The 14,950-nt window shown below is 36.8% G+C and overlaps 2 protein-coding genes across 6 annotated transcripts in view; one reads left to right on the top strand and one right to left on the bottom strand.

Annotated features, from left to right (window-relative positions):
• Alx1 (aristaless-like homeobox protein) overlaps positions 1 to 4,702 on the top strand; it is a 55,263-nt gene extending 50,561 nt beyond the window's left edge. For all 5 annotated transcript variants that reach the window (XM_030988784.1, XM_011663478.2, XM_030988783.1 and 2 more), the window contains 1 exon segment: positions 876 to 4,702. In XM_030988784.1, coding sequence (XP_030844644.1) covers positions 876 to 1,334 — 459 coding nt within the window. In that variant the 3' untranslated portion in view covers positions 1,335 to 4,702.
• LOC586260 lies at positions 603 to 14,950 on the bottom strand. Its single transcript, XM_030989268.1, has 6 exons — positions 14,863 to 14,950; positions 11,862 to 12,039; positions 11,291 to 11,401; positions 8,172 to 8,297; positions 6,678 to 6,816; positions 603 to 1,302 (listed from the first exon to the last, which is right to left on the bottom strand). Exons 2-5 carry the CDS (start codon positions 12,018 to 12,020, stop codon positions 6,691 to 6,693), a joined length of 522 nt encoding a protein of 173 aa, XP_030845128.1. The 5' UTR covers positions 12,021 to 12,039; positions 14,863 to 14,950; the 3' UTR covers positions 603 to 1,302; positions 6,678 to 6,690.

Here is a 14,950-nt window from a genome sequence, read left to right as displayed (position 1 = left end):
TGTGGACCTCATTTTCACTAGGTCTTGGGGATATTGCCACTAGTCTCTACACTCCACCACCAAACCAAATTCCTATCTAAGATTTTTTTTTTAATTCAAAAGTAAATAAAAAGGCATCATCTGGCCAAAATTAAGCCTGTGAGCTTACTTTCTTCCTACATTAATTCACTGCCTTTGCAAACTTTAAGGGATTGTGTATTATTTCTTAACTTGGTATTTGGGAGACTTTGTTAAACCCTCTGTATCTATTCTCTTATTTGAGTTGATATTTTATTTTGCATCCGTTTTCACTAACACCACACAACAGCTAACCTCCTTTCCACTCATCCTAACCATTCCTTTTCATTTGCTTGTAAAATATAACTGGCATGCTTCATATGCTTGTGTGCATGGAAATAATCACTAATGGCTTAATCTTTGCATGATTTTGTTTGTTCAACTTTAGTTTGCATGTGCATGTTTACATACAATATTGTAGTAACTTCAGATAAATGCAAGTCAATTATTAATGGTCTTGCAAAAGTTTTGCTGCAATATTATAGTCTATATTTAAGCATGCTATAGAAACAACAGCATAACCTTTAAATATTGGACAATACTTCTAGAATGTTTTGCAAGAGCAATTTAATGAAAAACAAAACACATACACTGGTATTACAATTCTTAAACAAGGCATCAAACGTTTTTTTAACACTGACTAGCTACATTATGTAGAAAGTTATTTGTAATAAAGTTTAGAAAAATTAAAGAGCAGGAATACAGTACATGTATCTCCTCTTTGTCTTACTGAAGGTGCGATAAACATCAATACAAGTCTATTATTAGGCTCAAACTCTAATCAGAATTGTCTTCTCTTTTTCTCTTTGCATTGCCAGATTCATCAAGCATCGCCATGGGCAACCGCCGCAAACATGGCCTCGCCCCTCGCATCCTCCATGTCCCCGATCGTCCAGCAGCCCCAGATGCCCGGCCAGAACCCCATCAACAGCTGCATGGCCCCCCAGTCCAACCTCCCCTCCTTCATGGGTGTGCCCGCCCATCAAATGAACAACGCCGGGGTCATGAACCCCATGACCAACATGACCTCAATGACCTCTATGCCTACCAGTATGCCGCCCTCGTCTGTCTCCGCACCGGTCAGCAGCCCAAGCTCCAACTTCATGTCCAGCGTGGGGGGCCTCAACCCGGCGGCGTACAACGGACAATACACAGAGATGCACCCGTCCGTCGAGGGCGTCGGTGGCATAGATCGACGTACTAACAGCATCGCGGCACTCCGGCTCAGGGCGAAGGAGCACAGTTCTGTGATGGGGATGATGAACGGTTACTCGTAAATATTGTTTTAATAAATACGTATATATTTGTTATTTCACTCCACATCATGTTAATGTCCACCACGAATGCAAGAGGACCTCTTAAGTAGGAATCAAAATGTAACTTCCATTTCAAGGAAATAATTTGACCAATCCAAATCAAATATACCACCAAAAAATAGACTTATCAATAACATAATATTAATGTAAAATCGTAAAGATTTTTGTATTACGAAACCAGATTGAGACCAAACCTGAAGATTATTTACACCAAAGTTACTGAGAAAGAGAAGGAAAAATTTCAAAAGACATCAAGAAATATTGTGAATGGGTAAACTGGGCCTAAACACGATGAAATTATGAAAAGTACTTAAATATGTACATGCTTGTAAAGTACAAAGTTCTCTCATAGATAAGTTTTTATATCGCTTTTCCCCCAAATCTTGGGACCATCTAGCTTTTCTGTTTCCACTTCACTCCACCCTCCCCTCCCCTCTCCTTAATCTTTTAGCAAATGTGCAAAGAGATATATGAGAAGTACTTTGTGTAGCTTTTATTACGAATCATCTTTGCTCCCCTTAAGACTCTTGAATTTGATAAACCATTCTTCGTCATTGAAAGTTTTTTTTTCTGTACAAATCTCATAGGATATGAATTCCATAGCAATAATTTATTACAAACAAAAAGCTTGAATGCATAGAAGCAATAGAATTAGAATTGTATAGATGTGCAAAGATATATATGTTGTTGGTATGCTCAAAATCTTTGCTAGTAACCCTGTTAGGGTGTGTGGTAAGAGGCATACAACTGTCTTGAGACTTGGAAGGAATTGAAGGATGTACAAAGAGGATGGAATTTCTCAGTTATGGGGAAAAGGAAAGTTGGTCAGTAAATATAGGTGTATATATTATTAATTGTGAAAGTTAAAAGGTATTATTGCATGGTTTGAAAGGGAGTCCTGAAGCTTAGTGGCTATAGACTCCTTGGAAAGATGGTATCTTGAAAGAGGTTTAAAGGCAGTTACACAAAATGATGGGGTGTCCCCTGTAGGATGAACAAAAATTTCTCATTCATCTGTCAAAAGAGCATAGCATACTAAAAAAATATATATATTAATGTATGCAACACGCAAAATACATAAAAATCTGATATTACTTTAAACTCAAATTGCAAAAAAATGGCCTTGTGGTCCTATTTTGCTGCAAAAACTTTCACAAATATCTTCACGGACTACTCATTGAATTCACAGAAGTTTCTCGCACACCAAGGATATGAGTGGGAAAAAATTGTCGAAATTTGGCGATGCAGCTGTATTTTCTTTAGCCATACTTGATAATCAATAGGACACCCCACAGCCAGTGTATGGAAGTTCATGTTGAATAGATTCCTCACAAAAAAATCTGCTAAATTAGAGCGTATTAGCCTGATGAGTGTTTGAGTATTACTGCACTGTGATAGCTGCCTGTGCTTGTTCATTACCTGCAAAACTACTTTGCATCGCACTGTAGCGCGGGAATGGATAATCGCACGGCATCGTCACAAATAAAAACCAGATCAAAATGTATTCATTAAATTAATGTAGACTTAGATGTAGCAATGCATGTAGAGGTGCTTCTCGTGCTTATTTAGTTTTAAACTCAATTGCACGGTCTGGGTTGTGTAGGGTTTGGGTTAGTGAGATGGAAATCAAGAATTATACAACTGAAAAAGCCATTGAGTCTTGCCTGCGATGTGCAAACTGACTTACTTCATGCATCTCCTGTTTAATATCAAATCTTAAAATGTCAAGTTTCTGCTCAAAAGAGCATTTTCAGTTCCGTTTCTTTGCCATTTGTTAGTCTTTTTTGCCAATATTTGCCAATTTTGTTATCGTTATATTTTCATCTTGCCAACGACATGATCCTAACCTCATACCGTGAGTGTGCTAATAATGTGTGTTACTGAATTAGAAGTGTGCTAGCCATTAAAACTATTGTGAGTGAAAAAATGTTGCACTTTAAACGGTGCTTGCTGTAGTAGCCAATCAGAGACGAGTATCTAACTGTGGCAGGACCACTCAGTCACTCACGGACCAATAGAAACTCCTGTCTCATTCTAACGGCTCTCCAAAGCACTTTTTGAAAACACTAATTTAATGTGCACTTGGTTCTTGGTTGTGTAACCTTATCAATTTGTATTTATTAATAATTTTGAATATTTTTTTTGATTAATTTGTGAATTCCTACTTAGAATGCAACTCACTGATTCATTTGATATGTAAATTATGCAAGACCTGTATTGTAGTTTGTTTTTTTCTACTCTTTTTTTTTTTTTATGTTATCTCAGAACCAAAGTAGTATTCATATTATATCTGAATTCATTTTCACACTGTTTTCTCGGAGGCGTCCCAGCTCCTTCATATTCATTATGCAAATATTTTGTGACAAAGAATTCTTATTTGTTAATATTATAATGTGTACCTTTCTAGACATTGTTTATAACTATTCGATTGTACAGATATTTGTTTCATAATTTTACTCTGAGCGAGTTTTTATTGTGATGTTTTTATTGATTTGGAATTGTTTATAGACCTCAATTTTTGTTCCAAAATAACATTTCAGCTCGTTTGTTGATTACATGGAGCGGGTATTGAGTATAGAGTACAGAGAAAGGCTGCATATGTACATAGAAAGCCGCAAGACTGTATGTCATGTGTATCACAGTGACGAGGTCAAAGTTCAAAGTTCAAAACAGGGTCAACATTATCTAAGAGCTCAATAACGAAATATGTCTTTAACAAAAAAAAGATGTGATTTCTTCTGGCAAGAAATGAGAACAAGAAGACGTAGTGTTTTTATTCTTGTATCTTTTCATCAGTGATAACATTTATTCAAATATCAGCAATAATTTGATTTAGTTTGCTAAATAAATTAACATAAATGTCAGTAAGATCCTCGATATTTATATCACTGTCTTTTTTTGTTTAAATCAACATCCTTCCAAAATTGCCATCAGAAGAACTGAGTTTTGTAGCAATAATTATTACGCGTACATCAATCCTGCCAAAGCATCGATAGAAAGAATTCAATATTTGTATTCAAACTTGATTATTTGTGTTCTTTGATCGTGATGTTTACTATATGGGTTTTTGTTATTTTTTTCAATGTACATTTCCCGTGATCTAGTTCGAATATCCGCACCCCCCCCCCCAAGTACCTTACCATACCCTATTTTGTGTTTTTCGGTGGAAAGAGCATGGATATACTTGTACAGAAAAAAGAAGAAAAAAAGATGGTGAACTTTTTCCCGTTTGTTTGTAAAGTTGAAGATAGAGTACACAAAATATGATATGTTTTTATGTACAGAAAAATGATCTCAATAAAAGAATAATTGATGTCATTGACAATGTGGATTATATTTGTAGTTTGAAGTTTATTTTCTATGAATGTTGTGGAGCACTAGAGTGGACATGGATGAGAATATAAACGAGAGAATGAGTATATAAACGAGAGAATGAGTATATAAACGAGAGAATGAGTATATAAACGAGAGAATGAGTATATAAACAAGAGAATGAGTATATAAACGAGAGAATGAGTATATAAACGAGAGAATGAGTATATAAACAAGAGAATGAGTATATAAACAAGAGAATGAGTATATAAACAAGAGAATGAGTATATAAACAAGAGAATGAGTATATAAACAAGAGAATGAGTATATAAACGAGAGAATGAGTATAAGAGAAAGTCGAGTTCTGGTAACGATCAAAAATAATATGTTGGCTTTCTTATTCCTTTTATGTCAGCTTGGAAGTTTGAATTTCATAACGAGAATTTCCCCTGAAAATGTCCCCTGTCCCCCTCATATTCAAAATTTGACAAGAAATCTCACCAGAACTCAACTTTATTTTTAAAGAATCATAAGTGACATTGGGTGTAAGAGATTTGCAACAAAGCACAATGTGATTGCAATCTAACAGTGTGAGTTGGAGAGCAAAGAATGCTGTGAGTTTCAGTGATGTGAAAATTTGAAAGAGAATATAAGTTGAAGGATTGTTTGTAAGAACTGTAAACTTGAGAGAATTATTTGCCATTGATAATGGCATGGACAAATCTTAACCCTTGGATGATACCTTTGATGGCATAAAGCCAAGAACAATTGTAACCCTGATCCCAACACTAAACCTTACCATAACCCTAGCCTTCACCTCACCCTAAACCCAACACTAATCCTAATTATAACCCTAAACCTAACCCTAAAACCAACCTTAAACCCTAGGCAAATCTTATACCTTTTTGATGACATAACGCCCTGAGCAGTTCTCACCAAAGAAAATGTGTGAGCACCTAACATTTGTGATTAAGTAGGTCATGTAAAGGAGAACATACCTTTTACTTGCCCATCGATAATAGACTGGTTTATTAATATATTTATGGATATTTCTTTCCTGGGAACCTAGCGTTAAGTTATTCCATTAACCTGTTATAAATGAATGTACTACACCCCTTACTTGGAATCCAGTATGCATTAGTGGTGCTGCAGCACTAATGACCTTTGGCTAGACATTTATCTACATTTGCCACTCTCCACCCAGGTGTTAAATGGGTACCGGTAGGAAGGAATTCCTTGAATGCTCTGAGCATCAAAAGCGGTAGCTTAGCAGAGCCAGGATAATATTGGAGCTCATTGAGTACCTTACATGGTTGATAAGTGCACTATAAACATATCCAAATCCAATATTATTACTATGTCGGGCAAGCCTCGGGCAAGCTCTTGGGTTGTCAAAACAACCTGTATTTAAAGCCCCTCATTACCAGTGTAAAGGAAGGATTAGACCACACTGCAAGGTCACTGGACAGGTGGTTATCTCATCAACTCGGCTCTCAAATAACATAAGAAAAAGAGGATCATGGGAGACCAATGGTCACCGATTAGGCATTGTTTGTTATATAGAGGGCGCAAGTAGCTACAAGTAGTGCAGTGGGCCTTTAAGAAGTATGCATAAAATTAGAATATGATAGTAAATCTATCAATTGAGACAATTTGTTTCTATTTATCAGACTGGTGTCCAACCTACCTCTCGGTACCTTTTATGACTCTCAAAGGTCCATGTAAGCCCCAGAGATGAGGTCAGACTGGTTTATTTAAGAAGTATGCATAAAATTAGAATATGATAGTAAATCTATCAATTGAGACAATTTGTTTCTATTTAACAGACTGGTGTCCAACCTACCTCTCGGTACCTTTTATGACTCTAAAAGGTCCGTGTAAGCCCGGAGATGAGGTCAGACTGGTATATTTAAAAAGTATGCATAAAATTAGAATATGTTAGTGTTCAATGATATATTTCGTTTCTATTTATCAGACTGGTGTCCAACCTACCTCTTGGTACCTTTTATGACTCTAAAAGGTCCATGTAAGCCCCAGAGATGAGGTCAGACTGGTCGATTGAGAGTTGCTTCATCAGATCCTGAGCTATGTCTTGGCCTTCTTCTTGTGTTTGATGCTCCTCCAGAACAACCTAGAGTTCATGAAAAATAATAATAAATACAGCATTTGTTACGCGCCATCGATCTAGTGAACTATTCTGAGGCACAGAGGGATAGAATTAGAATGAGTTACATATAGAAATGAAAACAAATATGCATAGATGTACATTCAACATAACATGGCTGACTGACAAATAAGAGTATTTGCTACAAAATCAAAACTACAGTTAAGAACTTAAAGATAAAGACCAGTTATGGTCATGCGATTGCATTGAGAAAGAAACATTGTGGGATCTAGCATATAAGTATTGGTGTGTATTGCAAGGTTCTGGAATCATCAAAATGATAAGAAATGTGGCCCAGTCTTCGTAAAGTTACAAGCACTGTACACAGAAAGATGTATATGGGACTACGCTCACGTGTGCGACATGTGCGTTTATCTATCACGTCCAAAAAGATAAATTAGTTTACCAAATATATCAATTAGTAGGCGGTTTCTCAGCAAAATTTGTATCATCATGTATTAGTCAAAACATATTCTTTCACATGATTGGTAATAAGAGCTTCCATTTCATTTTTTGAGAGGGGGGAGTTTCCAAAACTGGTCTTTACCTTTAATCATTCATACCACCTTGTAAATTTTGATGTTTTTTGTGTTTTCTTGTTCCTCAAGAATGAAAGGTGGTCTGGAATTAGGGCTTTTGTTAAAGGTAAAGACCAGTATCGGAAACGCCCCAATTTCAAAAAATGAAATAGAAGCTCTCATTACCAATCATGTGAAAGAATATGTTTTGACTAATACATGATGATAAAAAATTTGCCGGGAAACCGCCTACTAATTCATATATTTGGTAAATTTGTTTCTCTCATGGTCTGTGAGAGATATAGGGTAGTCCCATATACATCTTTCTGTGTATAGTGCTTGTAACTTTACGAAGAATGGGCCAAATTTCTTATCATTTTGATGATTCCAGAACCTTGCAGATGCTAGATGCTAGATGATCAACCTTTTCTGATCGATTCCACAACGTTTCTTTCACAATGCAATCGCATGACCATAACTGGTCTTTACCTTTAAATACGTTTAGATGTAAGCTTTAATTTGTCACATTCTCAAGAAACACAAATGGGGACAAATCTTTTTTTCACATTTTCAAACTTTGAAACAAAATCATTTACAAATTCATTCCAAAGATTATTAGACCCAAGTAATTTCTCTCACACGAAAAATCACTTACATAAACAACTCAAAATTAATACAGATACATAATTTATAGAATACTTATCAAGTATTCATTATCATGATCTAAGAGGAAAATGTTCATCCATGAGCAAGCATTTCCAAGATGTCTTCTCTTTACAATTTTGTTTAAATTCATGAATTTACCTCCAACTCCATGAAGTTTCCGAGCCCTTCCACCTCATCAATGTGCAGCCTCGTCTGGCCAATCATCATTAGCGTTCTTGTTTTCTTGACCACACCCCTCACACCGCACGCCATGCCTAACGTTTCCTGTGATTGGTGGGAATAACGAGGGGAAATTAAACACAAGAAAGCAATTTAGTACATAATGAAAACAAATAAAGTGTTATAGAGGTTAGTTGTCTGGGGTGGGGTAGGGGTATCCAAGAAAATGTTCATCCTTGAAAGCTTGCTCAGTGTTTTTCTTTTATAAGCAAAAATGTCACATCGAAATACCTGTGGGGGAGGGGGGGGGGGTAATCCAAGAACACACAAATATTTAATACTGCATGCATGGTCAGGAGAACTAGATCTCACATCCAAAGTTGATACAGTCAACCCACTATCAGATCCCCGGCAAACGTCAACGTTCATCAAAGCTAGCTGAGCGCCTCGTCGTGTGATCAAAATGCAATTTAATGCACGGCATGCTACGATGATGTCATTTTGACAGAAAAGAAATGAATTAAATTTCATGCTTCGTGAGTGGCTCAAATCCCCAGGTGAGCGAGCGATGATGGGCAGAAATCGAAGACGGTTGATCGCGAAGGGCGATTGATTTCCACTTTTCTCCTAAGAACTCTTTCTTTAAATCATTTTCAGTGCATGGCGTCTGGTGGTTGAGCAGTTTCATCTTTTTCTTGTTTGTTTGTTTGTTTGGGGGGGGGGGTTCTTTGCTGGTTTCTTACTTTTTCTGTTGTTTGTTGTTTCTATTATTATATGTTTTGTTTGGTTTTGCTTCATGACACACATTTATTTTCATACAGTTACTATTTTTTCGATTACATTTGAGTGTCCAGACATTCTCTGTGTTTATCTACTACTTTTTTTCCTCCTTTTTTCCCTTTTATTCATTAAAAAATAAATCTCATATTTTCCATCTCTTTCTACCATTCTTAGGATCTTTTCTTATAAATGCTACACAAAATCTTTCTTGCTTCTCTGACTCTCCCTCTTTTTTTTCTCTTCTCTTTCTCTTTCTCTCTCCCCCTCCCGCTCTCTTCTCTTTATCTTTCTTCTCTTTTCTTTTTCTTTTTTGCCTCACTCCCATCTCAACATTTCTTACTCTGTTCTTTGATCCCAAGATATCTCTTTATCTCTCTCTCTCTGTCTCTTCCTCTCTGTCTTTATTTCTCTTTCTCTTTTTTTCTCTGCCTCACTCCCTAATCCCCTTTTTTCTAAGACTTATGCCATTCTTTGATCCCACTGCTCTCTCTCTCTCTCCCTCTCTTTGTCTCTGTCCGTCTTTCTCTCTCTCTCTCTCTTTCCCTCCCTCTCTCTCTCTCTCTCTCTCTCTCTTTGTCTCTATCTGTCTTTCTCTCTCTCTCTCTCTCTCCCTCCCACTCTCTCTTTCTCTCTCTCTCTCTCCCTCCCACTCTCTCTTTCTCTCTCTCTCTCTCTCTCTCTCTCTCTCCATCCCTCAGAGGGCACGCTCCCCTCTCTATCTCACAGAGACAGTCCACTACAAACAGGTGGATTCAATTAGGGTACTGGAGCCAGAGAGGGGGGATGTTCTGCGCCCCTCCCACTTCAGGAAGGGGCACTTAATAACACCCCCTTCCTCTCGGGAACGCAAATTCATAAGATGTCCAACTGTGGTCCGAGGGGAAGGAAACTCCTTGTGAAATTGAGTGTTTGGTTTAAACTCAAAATTGTTTGGGTTTGCGGAGCTGATGTTTTTAATGCACTACCGGACTACGATAGAAATTTATTTTATTCATTATGTCTGAATTTGTAAGTGTTACTGAAGGAGGGGGGGGGGGGTGTCTGTATAGGGTACTTGATGTTTATATTTCATTTGTATCCCCTTTGTTATCCTTTTATATGATATGTTCAGTTGCTTTCTGTTTGACTAGCCTTGTGTTTTTTTTTAAGGTATCCTTTCATCTATTATTTTGCCAATTTGTCTATTTATGACTGTTAAATGAGGTGTTTATACATTGTTTGATGATAATTAAATGAAATTGAATTGAATTGAATTGAAAGTTCACATGGATCCGTCATGGTTTCAAACTTTAAAGGTAAAGAACAGTTTTGGAAATGCCCCAATTTCAAAAAATGAAATGGAAGCTCTCATTACCAATCATGTAAAAGAATATGTTTTGAATAATACATGATGATACAAAATTTGCCGGGAAACCGCCCACTAATTCATATATTTGGTAAATTTGTTTCTCTCATGGTCTGTGAGAGATATAGGGTAGTCCCATATACATCTTTCTGTGTATAGTGCTTGTAACTTTACGAAGAATGGGCCAAATTTCTTATCATTTTGATAATTCCAGAACCTTGCAGATGCTAGATGCTAGATGATCAACCTTTTCTGATCGATTCCACAACGTTTCTTTCACAATGCAATCGTAAGACCATAACTGGTCTTACCTTTAAGCTTGCGAAATCTCGAAGTTATGAACAACAATCCACTATAAATAACAACAAAGGTTCACACAAGACTAAAACAATAATTATTCACAGTTAACTACAATCCATGAAAAGAATTCATTATAACTACAAGCTGGCGTAGCCTCACAATTTAGACCATCTTGATCTGTTTCCATTTTCTATTTGGATTACTTCATGAGGTTTGGGCAAAAAATATGACAATGTTCATGTAAAGTTGGTATAAGATATTCTACTACATACATAAGATGAAATTATCTGTTGGAGATTTTTATGCAATGAATATATACAACAGTGCCCTGCCAGAATCAATCCTGTATCACTTGCTTCTCTTCAAAATATTTGCTCATTAAACATGCATTTCTTTTTTACCAGCATTACATGGACATCACATTTATATAACATAATACATAAACTTAAGGTCTATAATATTGATCTACCGTGAAGCTAGAGTTCTTCTAAACATAGCTGGCTATGCTTTTTAAGCTAAACTGAATTTGAGCAATCATTGTTTTGGTTGATAGGAGACATAGTTTCTCACTTTTGGTACAAGATCCCCCTCTCCCTCGCCCCCTTCCTCCCTTCCAACTCCCCCTCCCTCATGTCTCTCTCTCTCTTTCTCTCTCTCTCTCTCTCTTTCTCACCTTAAGGCTTTCTGGATCATCCACTTCTGTGATAGAATACTTGGATTGTTTTGGTCCATCCTGATCTAGTCGGATATAGGCAATCAACTTAGATGGCCTGGAAGGGCGATTCTTTTTGAAGAAATATATATAAACAAAATATAACAACTTTTCAAAAAGATATAACAAAATAAAGTTCATAAAAATTGCTGCTTATGGTCAATTTTGTATTACTCCTCCTCCCTTTCCCCATCTCTCACCCTCCAAGTGCATTTGGTAATGGACTCATACATCAAAGAAGTTTGTGGACCGTCAGCAGTATTCCTTCACAGGAATCAACTATAGATGGCAGTATTTCACTTTGAATGCAAGGACATGCAAACTGATCAGTATTGTGATGCCTAAAAAAAATCTTCTTCTTCTTCTTCTTCTTCTTTTCTTCTGTCTCCTTTTCCTACTCCCAGTAAAACTGATTGAGATATGCAGGTGGACTACTGCACAGTGCACAGGGTTATAGCGCAGTGGGTTTATAACTTGGGAAGGTGGCGATTCTCTTCTACAAGGGCCCTCGATTTAATAAAGTTCAACTTACAACAATCTCTCGTAGTTTCAATCTTCCCTCCTTGCAGTTGAAGAAGGTATCAACTTGTTTCATGACGTCCATCTCCTGCTCATCGGCAAGCTTTTTGGCAAGCGCCCTCAGGCGGTCAGGGTCCTGCAATCGGGCCTTTATCTCAACATTCAACTTCATTTTGCTGCAAAGTGTAGTGCTGAATAAAGAAAATAATAAACATTTACATGTATATGGTGCTTTATTCTTTCTAAACACTTTCAACTTCAAAATATTATAACCAACCCCTAACTTCAACCAAACATGCTGGTCCTCACTCCACCTGCTTTGTCTTTTCCCCTTCTACTCTACTTATAGATTGTAAATGCTTTGCTTTGTTTGATTTGACTGTAGATCTATACATGTTCATTCTTTTTTTTCTTTAATGAAAGACATAATTTTAAATCTAAATGTGAATTTGAATTTGAACTTGACCTAGTCCACTCTGCTTTCAATAATATACATAGCCACATAATGCGTTATCAACAGAGTTTGTCAGTTATTTTGTAGACTATAGTCCCTTACCATTCTTTCATTTGAATAATGTTTATTTAAAATCTATCCGTGCCTCTCAAACAACAGACCAGTTGAGTTACCGGTTTCCAGTTTCGTGAATCTTTAAGGCATGGACAATCACAGTCTACAACACAAAAGTGTTCTTTGTACCGTAATTAGGTTACACTGTACTCGAAACTTTACCATATTCCATTTCTGCTTCCAAGAAATGACCTCTGCAGGCTCATGATTGGAATAAAGTTCAGCAAAAGCATGAGGAACTTAAACTTCTAACAATGAAAGATGATGAATTGTATGCTCAACAAAGCCGGTTCTCATCGGTCTTCAAACAGAACTTAGTACAGTGTCTGTAAAGATACAAATAGTCATAGGGCCTGTTTCATAAACTTATCATTGATACTGTCCTCTAAAGTGGTTGGGGCACAAACGAAAAAGGGCACTTTCTGGAAAAAAGAGGCACTTAAAAGCGAAAATATACAATTTTTAGACATTGGTATGTATGCGCCTACATTGTGATTACATTATCAGGGATGATTGCGATATTTGTTTCACTCTTTACATGGTCTAAGGAACTGCTTAAGCATCATACTTTTCAGCTGGGTGTGATGGTCTGAATATCAATTTTTGAGCAAGCAAGCAAAAAATTTTAATAGAAGCACGTGTCAAATTAGAATTAAAACTTATTACAAAGGATAATAGATGATCATCAGATTTTAATAGGGACAGAGGTGACAAGGGGCGTTCATGAGAAGGGGTTCTTATTAAAAGGGAAAAGGGACACTTATTTGAAAGGAAAAGTAGGCACTTGTCAAAATAAGAAAGGGCACTTATTGGGGAAAGGAGCACTTGTCGAATTAAAGGGTCCACTTTAAAGAAGGGGAAGGGACATTTACGATAAAGGAAAGAGGCACTTGTCAAACTAAAGGGGCAATTATCAGAGGTAGCATGGAGCACTTATATTACCTATATTACCCACTAGAGAGAAAATAGGCACTTTAGTAGTACTTGATCCCCCCCCCCCCCTCCCCCCTCCTGAGCACCCCCTCTGATAACTATAGCATTTATACAACAAATTTGCCTACAGCCAAATTGTTTTTAATCACTCATGCGTGAAATATGCATCATATGAGTTGCATCAAATAAAAGAGGAGGATCTAAGCTTTAAAAATATGTGTCATTTATTAATTATAATTGTGATTAAGTTATGATAAAAAATTCTATAATTCTCGGTTTCATTTTTTCTGGGACGCACTATAGTCTATATACTTCTTAAAATTAATGTTCAGTACGTATTACTTACTTACTTTATTTTCTTGCAGTTGGTTATAATAGGTCTCCAATGTGTTTGTTTTTTCTTATCCCCTCCTCGTCCACCTATTTTGTTTGTTCCATTCTTCGCTTCTAAACTTTTAGGCCAAATTAAAAAAAAAAACATGTTTAGCGTCCTGCCGCTCAAAATGGCCTTTTAGTACATTTTTCCTGACCGTTGGGCTATTTTTCAAGATGGCCGCCAGTATTTTTTTAATTTTAAGTTTTGATTCATTGAAGAAGAAAACAATTATTTTTAAAAAATATCAAAAAAATAGGAGGCGGCCCCCAAAAAGGAAGCGGGTGGGGACGCTAAACATGTATATTTTGTTTAATGGCCTTAAAAACTGTATAATAAATGATAGCACTCACTGTGGTAATTCTATTCTGGCCAGATTAGTAAAAACTTCCAGAACATATTCTAAATAAATAATATTAATAAGACTAAAATGCTTGCGAAGTGCGAACAATGATGGTTTCATGACATAGGTTTTGCTCTAGACAATCTAGTCTAGACAGAAAAAAAGATAACCAACCCCCTTCAGTATCACTGTTACAGTGATACTGATGGGGGTCTGTTACAGTGACTGTAGTCTGTACCCAATTCCAAAACCCAAATGCACACATTGAAATGCTTTTTTTATTTGCTTCATGAAAGACACCATATTCAATTTCAAACAATCGGATTAGAAAAATGATTTTTCAGTAAAGTCATGAATTAAACGCCTAGCCAGAAGTATATTGAAGATTATAATCTAAATATCTTGAGGTTCTTAACATATTGGCGCTCTGAACTTCCAAAGCTGTGTCCAAGTATCCACACCGTAAACTGCGCACGTCGAGACATGAGCTGATCGAGTCGGCATGCATCGATGGGAATCCAGCTTAAAGCTCACGGCGCGACTCGGCAGGAAACTGACCCATCCATCGCTCTTCTTACCCGTGCCGAGTACTATACCGTCTACCCACTCCAGCAAAACATAGAGTCGAGAGTCCATGCCGTCTACCTAGAACTGATCCAGTGTCAGATAATGTTACCCTTCACTTTCCTTTCACTCTCTCTCTCTCTCTCTCATGCATTACACACTGACGCAAAAATATAGATTTTTATCCGTTTATTTAGATTTAGTTAGTACATTAATTATTTATAAGCCCTCACCTTTGGCGACTCTGTCTCTCAACGTGACTAAGCGGTGATATGACGTGAGCAAGCAGGTATGAATATTCATTAGCATGGGGGGCGCAAA

This window comes from Strongylocentrotus purpuratus, unplaced genomic scaffold (genome assembly GCF_000002235.5).
Source record: "Strongylocentrotus purpuratus isolate Spur 01 unplaced genomic scaffold, Spur_5.0 spur5_scaffold_18, whole genome shotgun sequence".
Taxonomy (NCBI): Eukaryota; Metazoa; Echinodermata; class Echinoidea; order Camarodonta; family Strongylocentrotidae; genus Strongylocentrotus; species Strongylocentrotus purpuratus.
Note: the sequence above shows the minus strand (reverse complement) of the source record. Positions and strands in the feature narration are given on the sequence as shown.

What these genes read in the sequence shown, in the direction of transcription:
- LOC586260 (XM_030989268.1), bottom strand. Translation starts at nt 12,020, where the DNA reads ATGAAGTTGAATGTTGAGATAAAGGCCCGATTGCAGGACCCTGACCGC. An exon ending in TGAAACTACGAGAGATTGTT is followed by an intron (nt 11,402 to 11,861) that starts GTAAGTTGAACT and finishes TTCTTCAAAAAG; the next exon opens with AATCGCCCTTCCAGGCCATC. An exon ending in GAAACTTCATGGAGTTGGAG is followed by an intron (nt 6,817 to 8,171) that starts GTAAATTCATGA and finishes CATGAACTCTAG; the next exon opens with GTTGTTCTGGAGGAGCATCA.